The following is an 11,112-nucleotide window of genomic DNA, read 5'->3' on the forward strand; positions in this document are numbered from 1 at the left end:
ATGACCAACTGATAATGTTCTGGGGGGATAAATGTAGCCTACACCACTAGAATTGAGTTGTATCTCAAATGTCCATGAAAACATTGCCATAAGACGTCATATCATCAGTCAATCTCTCTGGTCCAGTGGTACCACTTTAATGGAATGGCAGCTGCAGTATGTATTACAATGCACAGAGGATAGATCAGGGGAGTCCATTAAAACATAAAGCAACCTATTCAGCGTTATTATAAGGCTGTAGTAATGGCTGGAATGGAATAAATGGAATGGTATTTAACACAAACACCTGATTTTCCATGTGTTTGTTACCATTCCATCCATTATTATGAGCCGTCCTCTCCTCACCAGCCTCCTCTGGTCCCAATCATACATCAATCATACACACATAACCTACAACTCATTAGAAACACATGATTACATTAGAACACACTTCTAAAGCTGTTCACATTTGATTGGAGGAACATTGTGCTACAATCATACATCAATATTACTCAATCCATAAATCTCTAGCCTGGTCCCACATCTGTAGGTCCGTTAGATAACTCCAATCACAATTCATATGTGCTTGGGTACCATACCAGTCTGTTTCTGCTGTAAGAGAGAGTAGGGATTGGTTAAAGCAGAAACTGATTGGCACCCAGCCTATATAGCCAACTCACACCTCATTAAGAATATATCAGACTGGAACCCAGGCTATATAGCCAACTCACACCTTATTAAGAATATATCAGACTGGAACCCAGGCTATATAGCCAACTCACACCTCATTAAGAATATATCAGACTGGAACCCAGGCCATATAGCCAACTCACACCTCATTAAGAATATATCAGACTGGAACCCAGGCCATATAGCCAACTCACACCTCATTAAGAATATATCAGACTGGAACCCAGGCCATATAGCCAACTCACACCTCATTAAGAATATATCAGACTGGAACCCAGGCTATATAGCCAACTCACACCTCATTAAGAATATATCAGACTGGAACCCAGGCCATATAGCCAACTCACACCTCATTAAGAATATATCAGACTGGAACCCAGGCTATATAGCCAACTCACACCTCATTAAGAATATATCAGACTGGAACCCAGGCTATATAGCCAACTCACACCTCATTAAGAATATATTACGTTTTAAGTATTCATCCATACATACATGTAATAATTTAACTGTATTAAAATCATCAATTCAGGAAAAAGGGCACTTAATTAATTCATATAAAGCATTCATGTTATCTTTAAAAATGGAAAACTAAAAAATCGTTAAAAAACAAACATCATTCATTGTACACTCTAAAAAGTGTCATAATTTCTCTGCAGCAAATGGACAACAGTCAGACTGTGTAACATGTTAATTTCCTTGTAACAATAGCCCTAAACCAGAGCCATATATATATGTAAATACATGGCTCTGCCCTAAACAAGTGCTGGCAACAAGACAATAATACTGGACAGTAATACTGGAATAATCCAGAGATCTTCTCTCCTGGTCCTGCATAACAGGCTGTATTGTTCCAGCTCAACAGCGACTAACCGGATTCTACTAATCATCTTGATTGGAGGTGTGTTAGTGCTAGGCGGGAACAAAAGTCTGCACACCCTGTACTGTAGCTCTCCGGGGCCATAGTGAGCACCGCTGGTCTGCTGTAACATTAGTCCATCAATAGTGTAGTTAGCACTGAACACACTATAAAGAAGTCTACCCCAGGACCCAAACTCGGTCCTGGGGACCCCAAGGGGTGCACGTTTTTGTTTTTGCCCTAGCACTACACAGCTGATTCAAATAATCAAAGCTTGATGATTAGTTGATTATTTGAGTCAACTGTGTAGTGCTAGGGCTAAAACCAAAACGTGCCCCCCTTCGGGTCCCCAGGACCGAGTTTGGGAAACCCTGCATTCATGCATTCTGCATAGAAACTGCATGTAGCTTGTCTGGTCTCTTCTCTTTTTGCATAGCCCAACCTGCAACCCTACATGATTATCTACCTGCAAAGTCTGTGCAACAGTTCACAACGATGTTTAATATGAAATAAGCTTCAATATAGTGCACTATATATTCTGTGCGATGCATGATAGATCTGTCACCTCCACTATCTGTCACCTCCAGTATCTCTACTTATCACTACCTATCTACTTTGGAAATAGAGAAGGAAAAGTGAGTCCAGTACTCGCAACAAAACAGATTTAAAGTGGTAGCAGAGAAGTTGTTGTAGTTCTCAGGTTTTTTTCTAGGGAGTTGTAGTTCTCGGGGCTGTAGGGAGTTGTAGTTTCTCATGTTGTGCCATAGAAGATTGTAGTTCTCAGAATGTGCTCTCCAAGGTGTTGTATTTGTCTTTAAAGTTCTTGAGTTCCAGGAAGTGTTTTGGTCGTTTGGTGCGTTGCCCAGCTGACGGCAGGTATGTGACCTGGGAGGGGGGAGAGGAGGGGGGAGGCTCTGGGGTACTGGTCAGGTCTTTAGCTGCCAACTGGTGATGCTGGTCCAGACTGATGGAGCTGGACTGGCTCTTCACACTGGGGAGAGAGGAATAACTACTTGAGTCAAAGTTGAAAAACCTTCATTATAACACATGAGTAGTGCTTAGATAAATGGCAGTGTGTCTGTACTCACACAGAGGCCAGTTCGTTCAGGGCTTCCTTGTATTTGACTAACTCTGCTTTTCCAAACACCTTCAGACACAGAGAGACAGACAGGAGTCACACGCTGTAGACCCCTCAGTAAGGGGAAGACACACTGTCATGTGGAGACACACATCTTTCTCTCCCTCAGGTAAAATAAAGAGACACACACACAAACGCACTGACCCCGGTGCCGTGGCGAGCGTTGTGGTAGCCCTCCAGCAGTGTGTCTATGAGGGAACTGCGGCTGCTGCGGAACAGGGAATGGGAATTCCTCAGATCTAGAAGCCAGGCCCGGAATCTCCTCCCTGTCACAGCTGTGGGAGTCCCTCCCAACTCACTGAACGGAATATCTGACAGACGAGATGACAAGATGTATTATGATCAAATTGGAGTTATGGATCAAGAGGTCAAAGGTCACTGATTCAGAAGATAGTACAGTATGTGAAAAGGATGTGCAGCATTATAAACTGGGTGGTTCGAGCCCTTGGTACTGATTGGCTGAAAGCCGGGGTATACCACAGGTATGACAAAACATTGCCAATATACCACGGCTAAGGGCTGTATCCAGGCACTCTGCCCTGCGTGGTGCATAAGAACAGTCCTTAGACGTGGTATATTGGCCATATACCACACCCTTCGTGCCTTATTGCTTAAGTATACTGTAGTTACTACAAAATGCCCCAGCAGGGGGTGCTGCTGGACTGGGATGATGACAGTGAGATGTACAGGCCAGGGTGAAATAGCAGGAGAGGACTTACCAGAGTCTCTTATGGCATCTAGTGCCCTCATTCTGTACAGGTAGTCATAGCAACCTGCAAAACACACACATAGGTCATCTTTTTTAGTTCAGAGGGCTACTGTAGCTGTAGAATGAGTAGAAAAGACATCTACATGATGTGTGTGTGTGCAGATGTATCTGTATGTTCCTTCAGAAAGTATACAGACCCCTTGACTTTTCCACATTGTTAGGTCACAGCCTTATTCTAAATTGATTACATTGTTTTTTCCCCTCAATCTACACACAATACCCCATTATGACAAAGCAAAAACAGTTTCTGACATTTATGCTAATGTGTATATCTTTTTTTAACGGAAATATCACATTTACATAAGTACTCAGACCCTTTACTCAGCACTTTGTTGAAGTACCTTTGGCAGCGATTACAGCCTCAAGTCTTCTTGGGTATGACGCTACAAGCTTGGCACACCTGTTTTGTGGGAGTTTCTCCCATTCTTCTCTGCAGATCCTCTCAAGCTCTGTCAGGTTGGATGGGGAGCGTTGCTGCACAGCTATTTTCAGGTCTCTCTAGAGATGTTCGATAGGGTTCAAGTCTGGGCTCTGGCTGGGCCACTAAAGGACATTCAGAGACTTGTCCCGAAGCCACTCCTGCATTGTCTTGGCTGTGTGCTTAGGGTCGTTGTCCTGTTGGTAGGTGAACCTTGGACCCAGTCTGAGGTCCTGAGCGCTCTGGAGCTGGTTTTCATCAAGGATCTCTCTGTACTTTGCTCCGTTCATCTTTGCCTCGATCCTGACTAGTCTCCCAGTCCTTGCCGCTGAAAAACATCCCCACAGCATGATGCTGCCACCACCATGCTTCACTGTAGGGATGGTGCCAGGTTTCCTCCAGACGTTTGGCATTAAGGCCAAAGAGTTCAATCTTGGTTTCATCAGACCAGAGAATCTTGTTTCTCATGGTCTGAGAGTCTTTAGGTGCCTTTTGGCAAACTCCAAGCGGGCTGTCATGTGCCTTTTACTGAGGAGTGGCTTCCATCTGGCCACTCTACCATTAAGGCATAATTGGTGGAGTGCTGCAGAGATAGTTGTCCTTCTGGAAGGTTCTCCCATCTCCACAGAGGAACTCTAGATCTCTGTCAGAGTGACCATCGGGTTCTTGGTCACCTCCCTGACGAAGGGCCTTCTCCACCGATTGCTCAGTTTGGCCGGGCGGCCAGTTCTAGGAAGAGTCTTGGTGGTTCCAAACTTCTTCCATTTAAGAATGATGGAGGCCACTGTGTTCTTGAGGACCTTCAATGCTGCAGAAAGGATTTGGTACCCTTACCCAGATCTGTGCCTCGACACAATCCTGTCTCGGAGCTCTAAAGACAATTCCTTTGACCTCATGGCTTGGTTTTTGCTCTGACATGCACTGTCAACTGTGGGACCTTATATAGACAGGTGTGTGCCTTTCCAAATCATGTCCAATCAAATGAATTTACCACAGGTGGACTCCAATCAAGTTGTAGAAACATCTCAAGGATGATCAATGGAAACAGGATGCACCTGAGCTCAATTTAAGAGTCTCATAGCAAATGGTCTGAATACTTATGTAAAAAAGGTTTTTTGGATTTAATCAATTTGCAAAAAATTCTAAAAACCTGTTTTCGCTTTTTCATTACAGGATATTGTGTGTAGATTACTGAGGAAATTGTTTTATTTAATCAATTTTAGAATAAGGCTGTAACGTAACAAAATGTGGACAAAGTCAAGGGGTCTGAATACTTCCCGAAGGTGTGTGTGTGTGTGTGTGGGGGGTTCTCTCACCACCATTCTGTAGTCTGTCGTCATGTTCAGACAGCAGGCGTGGCTCAAACCGGATCTCCTGAACCTTGGACAGACAAGAGTCTATCTCCTGTCTCAGCTCCTAAAGGACACAGGAAGTAGAGAAAGCAATCACATGTATAGAAATGTCAGAGACTGAGTGTGTGTGTGTGTGTGTCTCTCCCTCTCTTACCTTTGGAGCGTTGTGGCCCAGGGGTACATGTGGTCCTCTACGAGACTTCATGGCGAAGCGCATGATCTGCCTCTTCACAAAGATGAACAGCAGCACAAACACCTGGAGACACAGAACACTGTACATTAGACACATCCACCTATCCAGAGGAGTATGTCCTAGAAGAGACATCAACCTATCCAGAGGAGTATGTCCTAGAAGAGACATCAACCTATCCAGAGGAGTATGTCCTAGAAGAGACATCAACCTATCCAGAGGAGTATGTCCTAGAAGAGACATCAACCTATCCAGAGGAGTATGTCCTAGAAGAGACATCAACCTATCCAGAGGAGTATGTCCTAGAAGAGACATCAACCTATCCAGAGGAGTATGTCCTAGAAGAGACATCAACCTATCCAGAGGAGTATGTCCTAGAAGAGACATCAACCTATCCAGAGGAGTATGTCCTAGAAGAGATATCAACCTATCCAGAGGAGTATGTCCTAGAAGAGACATCCACCTATCCAGAGGAGTATGTCCTAGAAGAGACATCAACCTAGGGAGGACACAATATAGAATTTGACATGGCAAGATATACAGTACCAGTCAAAAGTTTGGACACCTACTCATTCAAGGATTTTTCCTTATTTTTACATTGTAGAATAATAATGAAGACATCAAAACTATGACATAATACATATGGAATCATGTAGTAACCAAAAAAGTGTTAAACAAATTAAAATAGATTTTATATTTGAGATTCTTCAAATAGCCACCCTTTACCTTGATGACAGCTTTGCACACTCTTGGCACTCTCAACCAGCTTCACCTGGAATGCTTTTCCAACAGTCTTGAAGGAGTTCCTACATATGCTGAGCACTTGTTGGCTGCTTTTCCTTCACTCTGCCGTCCGACTCATCCCAAACCATCTCCATTGGGTTGAGGTCAGGGGACTGTGGAGGCCAGGTCATCTGATACAACACTCCATTACTCTCCTTCTTGGTAAAATAGCCCTTACACAGCCTGGAGGTGTGTTGGGTCATTGTCCTGTTGAAAAACAAATGATAGTCCCACTAAGCCCAAACAAGATGGGATGGCGTATCGCTGCAGAATGCTGTGGTAACCATGCTAGGTAAGTGTACCTTGAATTCTAAATAAATAACAGTGTCACCAGCAAAGCACCCCCACACCATAACACCTCCTCCTCCATGCTTTACGGTGGGAAAAACACATGCGGAGATCATCCGTTCACCCACACCACGTCTCACAAAGACACAGCGCTTGGAACCAAAAATCTCAAATTTGGGACTCCAAACCAAAGGACAGATTTCCACCGGTCTAATGTCCATTGCTCATATTTCTTGGCCCAAGCAAGTCTCTTCTTCTTACTGGTGTCCTTTAGTAGTGGTTTCTTTGCAGCAATTCAACCATGAAGGCCTGATTCACACAGTCCCCTCTGAACAGTTGATGTTGAGATGTGTCTGTGACTTGAACTCTGTGAAGCATTTAATTGGGCTGCAATTTCTGAGGCTGGTAACTCTAATGAACATATCCTCTGCAGCAGAGGTAACTCTGGGTCTTCCATTCCTGTGGCGGTCCTCATGAGAGCCAGTTTCATCATAGCGCTTGATGGTTTTTGCGACTGCACTTGAAGAAACTTTCAAAGTTCTTGAAATGTTCTGTATTGACTGACCTTCATGTCTTAAAGTAATGATGGACTGTCGTTTCTCTTTGCTTATTTGAGCTGTTCATGCCATAATATGGACTTGGTATTTTACCAAATAGGGCTATCTTCTGTATACCCCCCCCCCTACCTTATCACAACACAACTGATTGGCTCAAACGCATTAAGAAGGAAAGAAATTCCACAAATTACTTTTAAGAAGGCACACCTGTTAATTGAAATGCATTCCAGGTGACTACCTCATGAAGCTGGTTGAGAGAATGCCAAGAGTGCAAAAGCTGTCATCAAGGCAAAGGGTGGCTATTTGAAGAATCTCAAATATAAAATCTATTTTGATTTCTTTAACACTTTTTTTTGGTTACTAGATGATTCCATATGTGTTATTTCATAGTTTTGATGTCTTCAATATTATTCTACAATGTAAAAAATAGTAAAAATAAAGAAAAACCCTTGAATGAGTAGGTGTGTCCAAACTTTGGACTGGTAGTGTACAATGAAAAAATTAATAAACACAACATGTAAAGTGTTGGTCCCATGTTTCATGAGCTGAAAAAAAAGATCCCAAAAATATTATTTCTCGCAAATTGTGTGTACAACTTTGTTTACATCCCTGTTAGTGAACATTTCTCATTTGCCAAGATAATCAATCTACCTGACAGGTGTGGCATATCAAGAAGCTGATTAAACAACATTATCATTACACAGGTGCACCTTGTGCTGGGGACAATAAAAGGCCACTCTAAAATGTGCCGTTTTGTCACACAACACAATGCCACAGATGTCTCATGTTTTGAGGGAGTGTGCAATTGGCATGATGACTGCAGCAATATCCACCAGAGCTGTTGCCAGAGAATTGAATGTTAATTTCTCTACCATAAGACACGTCGTTTTAGAGAATTTGGCAATAAGTCCAACCGGCCTCACAACCGCAGACCATGTGTATGGCATCGTGTGGGCGAGCAGTTTGCTGATGTCAACGTTGTGAATAGAGTGCCCCATGGTGGCAGTGGGGTTATGGTACGGGCAGGCATAAGCTACGGACAATGAACACAATTGCATTTTGTCGATGGCAATTTGAATGCACAGAGATACCATGACGAGATCCTGAGGCCCATTGTCGTGCCATTCATCCACCGCCATCACCTCATGTTTCAGCATGATAATACACAGCCCCATGTCGCAAGGATCTGTACACAAATCCTGAAAGCTGAAAATGGCCTGCATACTCACCAGACATGTCACCCATTGAGCATGTTTGGATGCTCTGGATCAACATGCACGACAGCGTGTTTCAGTTCCCTCCAATATCCTGCAACTTCATACAGCCATTGAAGAAAAGTGGGACAACATTCCACAGGCCACAATCAACAGCCTTATCCACTCTATGCGAAGGGAGAAGTGTTGCGCTGCATGAGGCAAATGGTGGTCACACTAGATACGGACTGGTTTTCTGATCCACGCCCCTAACTTTTTTTAAAGGTATTTGTGACCAACAGATGCATATCTGTATTACCAGTCATGTGAAATCCATAGATTAGGTCCTATTGAATTTATTTAAATTTACTGATTTCCTTATATGAACTGTAACTCAGTAACATTTTGAAATTGTTGCGATAACATTTTTGTTCAGTATACATTGAAATAGCTTGCATGTCCTGTAACAGGGTGGAGGTGCCTCTATAAAGTAAATTACGGTAATCATGTGATTTGTAACTGTCATCTTATTGGTCCATTTGAATTAATAGTTTGTGTGTTTATGATTGGTTGCAGGTATGACTCTGGAGAATGCACTTCTACTTGGGGGTATTCATTAGTTGGATTCTATTGCAAAATGTTTTGCAATGGAAACCGTTTACTACAGGAACCAAACGGGGAGGGACCTACTTGAATCTGTCCAATAGAAACGCTAGTTTTCGTTGCAAAACAAAATATTTTGCAACTGTTTGAAGTAATGATTAGAGGGAAATCCAGGGACAGAGCTGCTGCTGTCTCCAAGTCCCACACCAGACCTAGCAGTGTGAAATTACCTTCATTAACATTTTACCAGTATTCTATTCAGTCTCTGTGATGTTAATTGTACATTTACTGTAAGTATCCTGACTGAGTACAACTTGGGTTTGGTAGCCGTGGAGGCTGCTGGGGGGTGGACGGCTCATAATAATGGCTGGAATAGAGTGTAATGGGTGAAATGGAATGAATGGAATGATATCAAACACATGAAAACAAAAAAACGTGCTAGATACCATTCACTCCATTCCAGCCATTAATATGAGCCGTCCACCCCCCAGCAGCCTCCACTGCTGGACTTGTATACTACCTTTCGTGCCATTCGAATCCTGCCAGCCCTACCCGTTTGTACTAACCTATTGTTTGTTAATCTCGGCAACCCAGAACCTAAAATCTCACGTAAACCCTGTCCAAAAGAGATACATTCTTAGTTAAAGGGATAGGTCACCCAAATTACAAAATTACATTTTGGTTTCCTTACCTTGTAAGCGGTCTATGGACAAGGTATGACCACAATCAATGCTTTAGTTAAGTTTCCCTGGCACTGTTTCCAAATGCATTTATGGCACAAATCCCATTTAGCATGTTCAAATCCTCTATAAGTGATTTTGATGAGCTTCAGAATCCATTTGAGATACTTTCGGATGATTTGGAGGTGATGAGCGAAAAATGCTAACGTTGGTCCCATGACTCGAATGGGATTTGTGCCACAAATGCTAAAAGGTTAACATTTGGAAACAAAACCAAAACAAGGGAAATAAAACCTAAGCATGGATTGCTGTCATACCTTGTCCATACGCTTTGAACACACCGACTGTGTCATTGCGGTTTGGTACACCAGAAGTACATTCATTTCCAATAGAACGCTGCGTTTGCCTTGTAGCAATGCAAAAGTTCAACATTCACCTTCTGCTACCATTTCTGTCAACCCGTTTACGCATACATTCGATAAATCCAACGTATGTACCACACAGAACGCACTGCAACTGCCTCTGCAACGCAATGCTGCAAGGCAAACTCAGCGTTCCATTGGAAATGAATGTACTTCTGGTGTACCAAAACCCAATGACGCAGTGTAATCTAGGTGAACTATCCCTTTAATAAAAGCTAGCTATATTTTACTGTGTTGTGTGCTTTACATTTAAGTACCCAGTTCACGTCTTCGTTGACTCTGTCCTATAACCTGTTTTTTGTTACAGTTTGACACTTGTGCTGTGCTTGCTTGTCTCCATAGCTAGCTAGCTAATTACATTACACAGGAGTCCTGAGAAACGCAACAGATATATCGTTTTGCCAAGCATTCTTTCTGTAAAGGAAAAACACGAGATCACATTCATATAAAATACTTACCAGACTTCCGTAGGCCATAACAAGCACTACGTTGACGCTGGAGAGAGGAGAATCGGACCTCATGTTGAAAGTCTTCGTCACAAGCTAAACTAGCGTAGAATCAACAGAACGCACTCATAGTTTCAGAAGGTACACGAGTGACTAACATTAATTAATTATAAAAAATCGGTTAATCCATTGGAAAATCTGTAACAACGAAGTGTTGACACTCCCCTATTGTTGACATCCGGGATTATCACGTGATCTATTCCCTGCCTTTCTGGTTTCGATGACGTGGCCTACAAAGGTCCCTTTACCGCCACCTGCTGTTCGACACCCCACGAAACACAGGCGCTCCTCTCCAATGAGTGAGTATCAACCTCTATGCATGGTCTCCAGTCTCTACGAACCTGTTAGTCGGTGAGAAACAAGACACATTTTACAATCTTCTCATGTGCCACGAACTGTTTCATGTCATTTGCAACTGTTAATCTGATAGGCCTGTAGTAGGCTTAATATTGCCTTTGTAAAGGATTTATGGTTATCTTATTCTCTGAAGCCTACGGGAAATACTAGGAATCTGTCAGTTCTCAATGAAGGCAATGTGAGTTGGTTGATGATTTACGATCCTATTTGTCCCAATAGACAGAGTAGCCATTCTTCTGGAGGAGACTGCAGTGGGAGGCTGAAAGGATGTCTAGAGTTGCAGATGTGAACATTGGGATCTTTCCCTCACACAGCCAGACCAGAGCTA

At 42.9% G+C, this 11,112-nt stretch overlaps 1 protein-coding gene across 2 annotated transcripts; it reads right to left on the bottom strand.

The window, feature by feature from the left end:
• Window positions 1-103: 103 nt before the first annotated feature.
• LOC121542704 (protein C1orf43 homolog) lies at window positions 104-10,607 on the bottom strand. Of its 2 annotated transcripts, none has more exons than XM_041852201.2 (7): window positions 10,380-10,607; window positions 5,360-5,461; window positions 5,170-5,269; window positions 3,386-3,439; window positions 2,811-2,977; window positions 2,617-2,675; window positions 104-2,537 (listed from the first exon to the last, which is right to left on the bottom strand). In XM_041852201.2, the coding sequence occupies exons 1-7, from the start codon at window positions 10,440-10,442 to the stop codon at window positions 2,309-2,311; spliced, it is 774 nt and encodes a 257-aa protein (XP_041708135.1). In that variant the 5' UTR covers window positions 10,443-10,607; the 3' UTR covers window positions 104-2,308. The 2 variants fall into 2 exon arrangements, with proteins under 2 accessions (XP_041708135.1, XP_041708136.1); XM_041852202.2 differs by having other exon boundaries at window positions 104-2,519; window positions 10,380-10,605.
• Window positions 10,608-11,112: the final 505 nt, after the last annotated feature.

The sequence above is a fragment of the Coregonus clupeaformis genome, chromosome 28 (assembly GCF_020615455.1).
Source record: "Coregonus clupeaformis isolate EN_2021a chromosome 28, ASM2061545v1, whole genome shotgun sequence".
NCBI classification, from domain to species: Eukaryota; Metazoa; Chordata; class Actinopteri; order Salmoniformes; family Salmonidae; genus Coregonus; species Coregonus clupeaformis.

Excerpts from the sequence above, each read along its gene's own strand:
- LOC121542704 (XM_041852201.2), bottom strand. The coding sequence starts at position 10,442 with ATGAGGTCCGATTCTCCTCTCTCCAGCGTCAACGTAGTGCTTGTTATG. Across the intron at positions 3,440-5,169 it reads CGACAGACTACAGAATGGTG|GTTGCTATGACTACCTGTAC; the intron begins GTGAGAGAACCC and ends TGTGTTTTGCAG. Across the intron at positions 2,676-2,810 it reads ACGCTCGCCACGGCACCGGG|GTGTTTGGAAAAGCAGAGTT; the intron begins GTCAGTGCGTTT and ends CTGTGTCTGAAG.